Source organism: Caenorhabditis briggsae (genome assembly GCF_000004555.2).
Source record: "Caenorhabditis briggsae complete genome, chrIII, whole genome shotgun sequence".
Lineage (NCBI taxonomy): Eukaryota > Metazoa > Nematoda > Chromadorea > Rhabditida > Rhabditidae > Caenorhabditis > Caenorhabditis briggsae.
Genome location: NC_013490.2, coordinates 10172312 through 10184481, shown reverse-complemented (window position 1 = coordinate 10184481; position 12170 = coordinate 10172312). Strand labels below are relative to the sequence as shown.

General features: G+C 39.2%; 3 protein-coding genes across 3 annotated transcripts; all 3 read right to left on the bottom strand.

The window, feature by feature from the left end:
• Nucleotides 1–497: 497 nt before the first annotated feature.
• Nucleotides 498–1946, bottom strand: CBG06903 (the record flags this gene model as incomplete). Its single annotated transcript, XM_002642438.1, has 4 exons — nt 498–659; nt 1031–1114; nt 1382–1640; nt 1714–1946. 4 exons carry the CDS (start codon nt 1944–1946, stop codon nt 498–500), a joined length of 738 nt encoding a protein of 245 aa, XP_002642484.1.
• A 388-nt stretch (nt 1947–2334) lies between these two features.
• On the bottom strand, nt 2335–3356 carry CBG06904 (the record flags this gene model as incomplete). The annotated part of the gene is made up of 4 exons (XM_002642439.1): nt 2335–2445; nt 2496–2618; nt 2663–3204; nt 3251–3356. 4 exons carry the CDS (start codon nt 3354–3356, stop codon nt 2335–2337), a joined length of 882 nt encoding a protein of 293 aa, XP_002642485.1.
• Nucleotides 3357–5256: 1900 nt separating this feature from the next.
• CBG06905 lies at nt 5257–11747 on the bottom strand (the record flags this gene model as incomplete). Its single annotated transcript, XM_002642440.1, is given in 8 exon segments — nt 5257–5469; nt 5519–5672; nt 5851–6347; nt 6350–7537; nt 8791–9888; nt 10182–10347; nt 10612–10809; nt 11410–11747. Coding segments are annotated over 8 exon segments (3852 nt in total).
• Between the last annotated feature and the right edge of the window lie 423 nt (nt 11748–12170).

Below are 12170 nucleotides of genomic sequence, written 5' to 3'. Positions count from 1 at the left end.
GTTCGATTTTAGGTCTGTTCGAATTTGAAAACGTTCGAATTCGTCGTACCCCCTTTTCGGAGTATTTAAAAACATCCTAAAAATTCTGAATTTTCGACTACAGTATGCCAAAGGCGCACACGAAAAGTTGTCTTGTGGGTCTCGAGCGGAATTAATTTAAATTGGCTTTTTTAGTTTCCTAAATCTGTTGGTCGAGTTTCGTCAATTTTCCGCTCTTTTGTGGAAGGAAAGCGGAATTTCTATATTAAAATTCGAATTTTTAAAAATTCCGAAACATTAAAACTCGGAATTTTCGATATTCCGAGATTCCGAACATCCCAACTCAAATCAAGAGATTTCAACGACAAACGTAGTCAGAATCGAATCAAACATCCCCCGAACATAATTTTATTAAGGAGAACAAACAGGATTCAAAACCTTTCATATCGTTTTATTAGAAAAATTTATAACGAATGAGATCAGCCATACATTGCGGAATTCAGTTAAAACAATCTATTTCACTTTCCGAATTTGAACTTAATCGGTGCTCTCGCATTCCCAGACTTGTTCAATATCGCTTGCTGCTCATTTTTCTGTAATTCACTCTTCTGACGCGCAAGATCTGCACGATCACGCTCCAATTGTCCTTTCTGTTCGAGCATCGCCAGGCGATCTTCCTCCTGAAAATGGGGATTCTTATATTGTGAATTTTCAAAGAGGAATTTATATTTTCCAATCTAAAATCTAGTAACTTGAGCGTTTGGGAGAACCAATATATTATAAACTTGCTCTTCATCCGGATACCTGCTTTTCACAACGGGATTCCTCTGATTCTTCTGGTGATTGTCCTGGGTTTCTTTCGAGAGATGGCACACAATAAATGAATAAGAGAAACATAAGAGAAAAAAGAGAAAAGTTTTAAAATATCATATCAGTAAAGATTATTCTTCAATGTATATATATATAAGAAAACATCATCTGAAATCAGCGATAAAAATATTTGGGCAGAAGAAGACGTTCCATTCTTTCCATAATATGACACACAACTTACAAATTTCTTGCGACTTTCTTCAGCTTCTAGAACTTTCCGTTCAAGCTCCGCCTCCAATTGCTTGCATTTTTTACGAGATTCTTCCTGCAAAATTACTGATTTTTGGCTTTTTTTTTTCGATAAATCGATGTTCGGAATGGATTTTCCGAATTTTTCGGAAAGAAAAATTGACAAACAGATCTCGGAAACGCAAAAAAAAAACTAAACGTAATTCTTTTCGAAACCCGCTCGGAAATTTTTAGCATGCGCCTTTGACATACTGTAGTTCAGAAAGCTTCGGAAATATTTATTCCAGTTGAAATTTTCGGAATTGCGTTGCGAAACTGAAACAGGAGCTATCCAAAATCTTACATCTCGTTTCTTGCATTCGGCCAGCTCGACAGCCATCTCCGCTTCGATTTGTGCTCTCAACATTTTCTCCATCTCATTCCTTGCCGACGTGGCTTTTTCAGCCATCATTGCTTCCAACTGGTGTACTCTCGCCGTCACCTGCTCCACGATTTTCTCCTCTAACCATCGTTTCGTTGGATCATTCAGAGTGTTGACGTCGAATGGGATAGAAGTATCGACAGGTGAATCGGAAGGTGGAGGAGGTGGTGGAGGAGGAAGTCTGAAAAGAGGATTTTTGAAAATGATGCTGCTGTGCTTGGAAAAAAATATCGATTTTCTTTTCTTTCTCTTACTTTGGCGAATCGTTTCTCTCGCGTCGTCGTCGTTCTTCTCTAAAAATGCTTCCCAATTGATGTGATTCTGCTATCGACGTCTCGGACGATGAGCTTCGGTGTCTTCGTCGTCTTTCTCGATCCTTGTCCTTTCTATCTCGTTTTTTCTCCCTATCTCTATCATCACGTCTTCGGCGATCCTCACGGTCTCGTTTCGGTGGCGATCGTGAACGACTTCTGGATCTGCGCGACATTCTTTTTTTACCAAAAGATTCGCGCCTGCAAATTGCAAAATTCCGACGCGTTTATCGATTTGCAGCGGCAGATTCTGCGCCTCGCCTTGAGGCTATTACACTGCCTGCCTGCCCTGCGGATTCTCGGCCACAAATAGTTCGGCCAGTGACCGCAATTCGCGTCAAACGGGACCACGGAGACAAATAAAATTAGTTCATTTTGAAAAGCCTAGTTGACATGAAAATTACACATGAAAGAATTTTTTGGAAAAGAACCCACAACTTTTAGAAGAGAATGTCTCACAGAGATTTTGTTCGTTTTGAAAGGAAGATTAAAGACTACAAGAAAAAATACAAAAGGAGACCTAGAGAGGAGGAATGATTTTTAACAAAAGTCCCGTGCATTGAATTATGATCGTTTCTCTTTCTGTCTGTTCATGGTGTACAAATGAAGAATATAGGCGATTGGAATGAAAACAATGAGCATTACGATAACCGGTAGGACCCAATCAGAGGACTCCTGTAAATACTTCTTGGGGTTGCAGAAGAAATTTCAAGCTCGTTTTATACCTTCTCGAATGGATTTTCAGATTTCGACGTGGCACTAAAGACTTCATCGTCCATCTCATCACCTCGGATGATTTGTGGATTGAATTCCTCCTCTAGGTCGTTTGGAATGGGAGCTCCCTCTTCCTAAAAGGACGAAGTAGAGCTAATAATCTGAAGGCTCGACTTACAATATCAAAGTCCGATGGAAAATCATCTTCCGGAACGTGTGGAGCTGGTGGTGGTGGGAGATCTTCAACTTTTCCTCGCAGCACAGCGAATCCGTTGACTTTTGGATTGTCATGTGGACCTTTCGCGAATTCGATGACAATTTTTCCCTTATAATCTTTCTTATGGCCATTCACCGAGATTTTTTTGTCCTTGATCACTAGTGGAATGTAAATATCATGAGCATATCCACGACCACCGGCAGCTTCGTAAATATCCAGATTCTTGACAGCAGTGTACGAGTTGATTCTAACGTTGAAGACCTTTTCTTGAACTCTCTGGAAGTAGACTTCGGAGAACTTCAGAATGATGACATATTCACCGTCACCAACGGGAACCTCGTAGTCAAATGATTCTTTGCTCCATCTTTCCGTTTGATAAATTTCCACGTCATCATTTTCGGCGTTGTTGAACGAATACTGAACTCCGACGTCTGATGCCTGGCCTTCGTCATGATAATCTGCAGCATATGTAATTCCATATGATCCCAGGGCTTCGGGTCCTCCTGCAAAAGTTCTTTCTTTTTCTGTTATCTCCGCTTCAAATCTGACCACAATTTATTGCCGCGACGACTCTATCTCGAAGATTCCATTTTTGGGTCGTCGCTATTAAAGACGTGACGAAGAGAAGCAAGGGAAGAAGAAGAGGACATCTCATCTAAAATTCAAGAATTAAAATTGTGGTTTTAAATTGAGAAGAGAAGTGACGATGAACGAGTGGTCATTTAAATATCATCGAAACGAGAGAAGGGACAGATGGAAACAAAAAAAAAGAGGAAGAAAGAGACGTCGTTGTCCAATTAGTAGTAGTTCACAAAAAAGAGAGATGAGAACCGATGCCACATGTAAAAAGTATACATCCACGAGGCCGAAACAAAAAGGGAAACGGAAAAAATATGGGCGATCGTCGGAGACAACACAGAAACAAACATAAAATATGGGGTTTTCTCAATTTTTCCGTTGTTGCTGATGTTGTAGATACAAAATATATCGAAAAATAATACAGGAAAAGCAAGAAACTCGCTGAGAAAAGAACGAAAAAAGTCGATGACTCGACAGACAAAATATTTTCTACAGTAGTCTTTTCAAGTCGGTGCGAAAGTCGTTCACATTTTACAGCTACGCTCCTTTAAATTTTTACAGTAATCAGCGTTTTCTAAAAATTGAAATGAATTTCTCAATTTGATTTTCGATTGAAAGAAACCTGAAAATCGGAAGAATCGGACTGAAATTTTGAAAAAATATGACTTCGGAAAACAAAGGAAATTATTTTACAAAAATTCCACTTACACAGTGAATATGTTCAAACCAAAACTACAAGTATATTTACTCCTTCTAAACTCATATGGAAAAAATGGAAAAGAAGAGTCTGTTCTGCTTTTTTTTTCCACAAATGTGTATTATCCCTGCGCGACTCCCCTCTTGCACACTTTTCTCGGTTTTTCTTCTTCTTCTGCTCAGCGCTCACTATTTTTTCTCTAATTCCTCTTTTGCCTCTCTGTATGAGTACTAGTCCGTCGTTTTGACTCGTCGCCCAGGATGTGTTTCTTTTTGCCTTATGTTGTTCTTGGTCACCGGGTTTTTTGAAATGGATGTGTGTGCTTTAATTGGGTGGCTCTTTTTGAAACGTTTGGCTCTGTTTCCATGGAAACTTAGGAAGACGGATGCTAAATAAGACAGCGTTTATGCGTCTTATTAGAAAAGTTTAAACGAGCGGCAATGAAAAAAAAAGTTCTATCCAGAAAACAGATGTTTTATGATAGTCTTCAAAATTCAGAATTCAGTGATTCATTTCAAAAATTTCGATTTAGAATATTTGAAAGTTAGAAGTACCGTAAAAACACTAATAGAACACTTCCCCAATCCGTAAACTTTGAGCTCAATTATCTCGGTTCCTATAAGAGATATCAAGAGATTGTCAACTGACAAAATGTTTATCATGAGTTCAAAAATATTTTGTCAGTTTACCACTTTTTGATATCTTCTGAAGCAACCGAGATAATTGAGCTCGAAGTTGAAAGTGAGGATTGTCATTCTATTAGAATGCTTATGTTTACAGTATCTGGATTATTCTTTAATCGAGGCTCTAATATTTTGTAGCTCTAAAGTTCAGATTCTGAAATTTGATATTCTGATACTCTCGAATTCGAAAAGGTTCTAAAACTCTTCTAAATCCAAAATCATAAACTCTTCAAAATTTCAATAATTTATTACACATTGAATCTCTTGGTACAAATACACAAATCATCGTCAGGCTCCCTCTTGAGCCTGAGCAACATACAAAAATGTAGCACACCGTGTACACGTGGAATGGGGGTTGTTGGCGATAGAAAATTCTGGAAAGAAAGGTAAGAAGTGAATAAGAATTGGGTATAAAGGGGAAACCCTGCAGAAGATCTGAATAAAGGTTTTTGGGAAAATGTGTGAAGGGAGGAGGCGAAGAAAAATGAAATGAAATGAACAAATGAAGAATTGACCTGTACTGGGATGGGAAATTTTTTTGATGCGAGCATCAAAATCAACGGAAGGAGTTTTGGGAAATTATTGAAAAAAAATATTTAGAGAAGAGCGAAGAATGGAAGAACTGTAGCTAATACAACTGCAAAAGATACAGTTGACTGTACTGGAGCTGTCGTCGTCGTTGTTGTCTCTTCTGGTTCCGTGACATCATTATTCATTGCAGTGGTTACTGCCATTGGTGTAGTTTCGTCTTTCGTCACAACCACTGGTTTCTGATCGCGAGATGGCTCCACCTCATTCACGTCGATGCTCTGCAAATTCTAATTTAATAATGTCTGTCTGTTTGTCTGTATGTCCTACCGTAATCTCCTTGGATGGTTCTGGAGACTCTAGGATGCAGGATGCGTTGAAAAGATTTGCCCAGTGCATGTGGACACTGAAGACGTGGAGAACGGCGTCGAACCCACATCGCTTCTCGATTTCAGTGGTTGAGCATCTCATGACGTGGTTAATACTGGAAAATTAGTTTACAGTAATCTGACAAGAAAACGGAAAAATCGAGCTAAACTCTTTCACTTCAATAGTTTTCAACTACAAAAACAAAGCTCATTCTGGTCTTATCATGTTATAAAATTTTCAAAAGACTTGGATTACTGTAACCTACTTTAAAATGCTTTTTGACCTACACTTACCCATCACACATTTGCGCTGGCGATGATTTATCCAATTGATCAATCTTTCCAAAATCAGAAATGCAAGCGAGTCCAGCATCTGATTTAGTGTACTCTGACAAACACATAGCATGTTGTTTCTGATCTCTCAAAGTGATTTCTCGATTACAAATCGAATCGATAAGTCCGATTTGAGCAGTGGCAGCTGGTTCGGATTTGCATTTGAGTCCTTCGACACATGGGATATACGTCTGATTGGCCATTTGGCAGAATTGATCCCATTTTGAAGCATCTCCAATGATCGAAATTGGACGGAAGGCGAATTGATCGAGATGGGTTTCGCATTGATAATAATCGACAAGAGCAGATTCTCCGCATCCGGTTTCTGGGGTTGTTGGAGCCTCAGTTGCCGCTTCAGTGACTTCAGTAGTTTCAGTCTCTTCAGACGCCATGGTAGAAGCCGTTGACGAACTCAAAACAGTTCCGAGATTTGGTGTAACTCTAGTTGGTGCATTCACAGAACAATTGGAGCATGATTTGGACGGATTGGGCAGATATCAGGGGTACTCATGGCTTTCATGATTGTAATTGGAGACTCTCCACACTTATCGATAACAATGTCCTTTGTACAATCAATAAACTTTGGAAGTACACTTCTCAATGTTGAAAGATTAAATTGTTTCAAAGTGGAAATTGTTGAACGGATGCATTGAGCGAATTTGGGTTCTTGAGCTTGTCCGAAGAGACAGGATAAGTTATCATCGATAGCCTTGGCTGGATCCGAAAGTTGGCAAATATTACGACCAGCTTCAATCATGCAAGATGAAACTACACATGATGTTCTTCCCTCCAACAAGAAATGAGCACAGGTTTTGAATTCGTCAGTAAGATTACAAGCTCCTGCGAAAACTGGGGCAAGGGAGTTGATGTTCTTGATGAGAGATTGCATTCCACCGGCGAACAACTCTTCCACTCGAGACCCAATATCATTAAGTGGAGCAGCACAATGCTCAATGATAACTTCTTCCTCGGCAGAGCATCCGATTCCAACAACTCTTCCAACTGGAAGTTGTCTTCCAACTTTGCATCGGACATCAATAGCATTGGCGAATCGGATAATGTAGTTGGATACCCAATCAGCAGCTTCTTGTCCACATTTAGCTTGAATTTGTGGGATGGCACAAGAGTGGAGACGGTTGGATGACATACATGCGGCAGTTGGTGCTCCACGAGAGAAATCGGAGACACAGGAACGGACTTCTTCAATCATTGATGTCTCACGGATACATTTTCGAACCTTCTTGAATTGTTCATTAGCCTCGTTACAAGCGTATTCAAACATTGCACTCATTCCACGAGCCCACAATGGATGACAGTTGCTCTCTGCCGAGCAAGCCTTGAAAGTGTGGAATGCTTCGCAGGCCTGATCGATATCTCTTGGCATAGCAATCACCGAGAGTGGGTGTGGTTGGAAGGAGGTCAATGGTTTGACACACTCCTCGAATTTCTTTTGCTCCTCAACGGCACATTTTGATGGGGAAGATGGTTGTGTTGGTGGTGGGACGGCTGGAAGTGGCATTGGACGAGCAGTTGGAGCACGTGGGGGCATGGTGACTGGGGTTGGACGAGCAACTGGACGAGCGATGATCTCGTCAAGGTTGGCTGGTGGATCACGTGGACATCCTTCTTCCAATCCTAGTGATGTCATCTGGAAAAGTATTCAATTTGAGGGAAGCTTAGATTCATTGTTTCGGGCTTCTAGATTTTTGATGCGTAGCTTCTATTTCTGTTTGTTCTCTGATTGCGCAAATCCCACAGCTGCGCTTAGTCTAGTTCCATCGCAATCAGATGACGTTGTGACCTAATTTTTTCGGAGAGAGAACGGCGTTCCTCTTGTTTTGATCAGCTTGTCGCTAGTGAGTCATTGAAGAACAGGAGATCAAAATATCAGCTGACCAAAATTCTTTTTTTTCACGTGCATATCTACAGTACCCAACAAAAATACCGTATTTCCTCTAATAGGAGCCCACCTAAACCGTCCACTTTGAGCTCAATTATCTCGATTCCTGTGAAAGATATAAAACATTTCTCAACTGATAAAATGTTTGCAAAAGTATGATTAAAAATTTATCAGCTGACATCTTCATATCTTTGACAGGAATCGAGATAATTAAGCTCAAAGTTAACGGATTGGGTGGGCTTATATTAGAGGAAATACGGTAGTCAACTTTGTAGACCTACAAAAGTATTTCAAGATATTTCGATCTATCTGAACTTTTCAGAGTATACTAAACAAAAATAGAGCTTCCACTTTGTAGTTGACAACTTTTTTGTACAAATTCATCCAAAGGATATAAACATCTTGAAATCAACCTTACTCTGAATTAGTGCTGTTTCAAGAATTTTTGTCAGTTGGTGAATTTCAAGCATTATATTTCGTTTGGATAAATTTCTACAAAAAAGTTGTCCACTACCAAATTGAAGCTCTATTTTTGTTCAGCATACTCTGAAATTTTCAGACAAATCTAATAACTCTGGACTACTTTTGTAAAACTTTAAAGTTGACTATTTTCAACAAAAAAAACATTTTAAAGGTGGAGGAACATGAAAAAAATTATTTTCTCGAAATTCCGTTTACATACGCCCCTCGAGGAAATGAACTTGTGAGGGCGAGGATTGAGGGTGCGGCGCCGCTACCGACTGAGCTACACGGGCAAAGAGAAAGCGGCCGTCGGATTGCATACATAAAGGCGAGGACGACAGCTGTACGCAGAGTGACATTAAGCGTTGTACACCGTCACGGTAGAATGCATACTCTGGCCCCAAAAATCCCCCGTAAAATCTCCTGTCCCCCCACCTTTAAAGGATATGTTTGTCTGGTACTGTTTCAGAGAAGTTCGTTAAATGCTAGCTCCTCAGAATTATCAATTTTCACAAAAAAATTCTGAAGGTTTCACTCACTTTGGTCTTCAAGTTCATCAAATCTGTCAACGCATCCTCTTCACACTTATTCTTCACAGCCTTCTCTCCACACGAGAATGTATCTCTGATAGTGTAGAACGATTTGCATAGAAGAGCCTCTCCATGAACTCCATTGAGCATCATTTGAACCGTATTCGAGAGAGAAGAGAGTGCAGACTGACAGTTGGTTTCTTCATCAGCTTCAGTGGCGAGCTTCTCAAAGCACGATCTGTGTTTAGCCAACATTGGACGCGAATCCAAGGAGCAAATTGGGGCAAGTCCGATTCTGGCGAGAGAGTTCAGTGGAGAAGCGAACGAGCATCTTTGAGAATCCTTGAATACAGTAACAGAGAGACATTGCTCATATCTGGCAAACAAAGAGCAGATTCCTTCGACGACTGATGAGTTTGGACTGGCAATTTCCAGAAGGAAGTTGAGATTGGAGAATGCGGTAAGCTTTTTGTTAATCTCAACGAGTTCCACGAGACATCCAAGTGCTCCATTTTCTTGCTCTTCTGTACATTTTGGTAGTGTAGTCTGAAGATGGAATTCTCCTTCTTTTGGTGGGCTTGGAGCCTTCTCTTCCTCTTCTTTCTTCTCGTCAAAGCATTTTCCAGCGATAATCAGATCATTGACTTCTTCTTGAAGTTCCACGACAAGATTCTGTGCATCAACTTCACATTCATCGTTCATTGTAACAATTGCGCAATCCAAATTGTTGTTGTAGGAAATCAAAGCTTCGCATTTAGAGGTAGCATTTCTGATTGCACATTTCTCCTTCTCCAATGTCTTCTGATAACAATCACTCCATTTTGCAATCTCGTCTTGCTTCGCACAAATTCTTTCAGCAACAGCGGCGAATGGATCAGAAGAGTAGTTGGCTGAGCAGATATCATAAATGTAGTACAACGAATTGACAGCATCAGCCATATTGATAGTCAAAGCTGGTCGATTCTCCATTTCTTGGTTTGTGGTTGTAGTCGTGGATTCAGAATCCGTGGCTGTGGTAAGAATATCTCCGTCGTCTTCGGCGGATGCTGAGGTTGATTCAGTTGTTTCATCGACGATTAGAGTGGTGCTTGATGATTGTTCAGGTAGCTGCAATTAGTAGAGATAAGTGGTTTTAAGATAAGTGGTTGCATATAGTAAATGCGCTCTACTGAAAAGTTCAAATACAACTTACTACATATATAAGTTTCTGGCTGCTTTGAGCCCAATTATCTATTTTCCTATAAAAGATAGCAAAAATTTGTCAACTGATGAATTATTACTATAACATTTCCAATATTTTATTAGTTAACCAATTTTTGATATCTCTCAAAGGAACCGAGATAAGTGAGCTCAGAGAGTATCTATAGGAGTACTCAAGCTTTTCGATTTTTATCACTCACCACACAACGAATCGCTGAAACGATGTGCTCGGTTTCTTCTCTGATTGGAGCCAACATTTCGATGGCATCAGATGAACAAGCTTCTGGTCGGATGGTCTCCAGGCACGACGTGGCAGTTTGGATAGAAGTGACAAGTCCGCAGAGAGATGAGGAAGAAGAAGTTTTGCTGGTAATATAGATTTTTAGTTTTTTGAAGTTTTCATGGGTCTAATCTGAACACTATAAGGCCAACCTACATCTGCACTTTCAGCTCAATTATCTAGATTTTTGTGAAAGATATCAAAAATCTGTCAACTGATAAACTTTTTACAATACTATGCCAAACATTTTATCAGTTGACAGATTTTTGTTATCTCTTACAGAAATTGAGATAATTATCTCAAAGTGCAATTATGGGGTTGGCGTCTAACAAGTTTTCAAAATACCTTACCTGGCATCACATCTAGAATCAGCGGAAGCCTTGAAGCATGCCGAATGCTCTTTGACCGACGGAAGAACCAATTGACACATGAACATTTCAATTTCTCTCCATGAATGAACTCCTTCGTCTGGCATACATCCTTTTTCATTTCCAACGCATTCTTGATAATTTGTCATCAGATTACATCCACTTTCGATTTGAGATTGACTGCAAAATGTGATTTATAGAAAGTGACGGATCGATTCAGTTGGGGTAATTATATCCGGATACATAATTTATGAGCGACCTGAAGTGCACTTTTTTCTCAAGAGGAGATCACTTATTTTCACTTTTTATTGAGACAAGTTTGTAACGGTTTGTAAAAAGTGGAAAAAATCGGATTTTAAGTTTTTAAGAATTCGAGAATCTTGTAATTTGAACAAATTAAGGGATACCCTTATACGTGCATTTGAGCTTAATGGTTCCTATGAAAGATATCGAAAATTAGTAAACTGAAAAAATGTTGGTGATATTTTGATAAGCATTTTCTCAGTTGACAAAATTTTGATATCTCTTTCAGAAATTCTGATAATTGAGCTCAAAGTGTACGTATATGTTGCGATTCTATTAGAGCATATACGGTAACGATAATGGATTTGGATTTTCAAAGTGTCAATATTATCAAATTACAAAATCATTGAATTTTTAAATTTCTCTAAAATTTTTTCTAATTCCTTCAGTTTCAATTTTCCTTTCAGTTTCAATTTCCCAGAGTTACACAAAATCCCAATTTGCATATTCTTTTTTGTCAATACCACAACAACTCACACTTCAGAAGACGTCAAGAAAGACATATTTTTCAAGTTGAGTCTTTCGATTTGATGTAAAAACATGACAATTGGCTCAGAGCAGTTATCAATTCTCTGTTGCATTCCCCAATCACACTCCTCATCAGATGACGTGACGCCAGAAGTCGTTGTTCCAGAAGTGACGACTTCATCGAATTTGCCTTCGACAGTTGTTCCAGTCACTCCTTCCACTTCGTCTGATCCATCTTCACAATCTTTTTCACCATCTCCTTTCCAATCAGATGGTATACAACTTCCATCAGCACACGTGAATGTGTTTGGAGGGCATTCAGCTGCGGATGTTGAGGATACAGTCATGGCCAGAAGCCATATAATAACACCCAACGCATTTTGTCTGTGAAGGAAGATGGAATGGGCTGGAAATGGAATAATTTAATGGGGAATCAAGATTGAGATTGATGATTACGAAATGGGGATTGAAGGGAAATAGAAGACGTTACGATGTGTGAGAATCCTAAGGAAACGGATGGGAAGAAAACGAAAATTATAAGGGAGAAGAGGTTCAAAATTTGATGGTCCTATGAGTTAAAATAAACTGACTTGCTGGAAGATTTTTCAAATTTTGGTTTAAAAATTTGACTGAAAATTTCAGAAATATGATAACTAAGCCACCAGAAGACGAGATTCGAGAAAAAAAATTAAAATTTCAGATTCTTTGAAGATTTAGAAACAAAATCTTGAAAAAAAATAACTTTTCGAAATTTCAATTTTTTAAAGTGT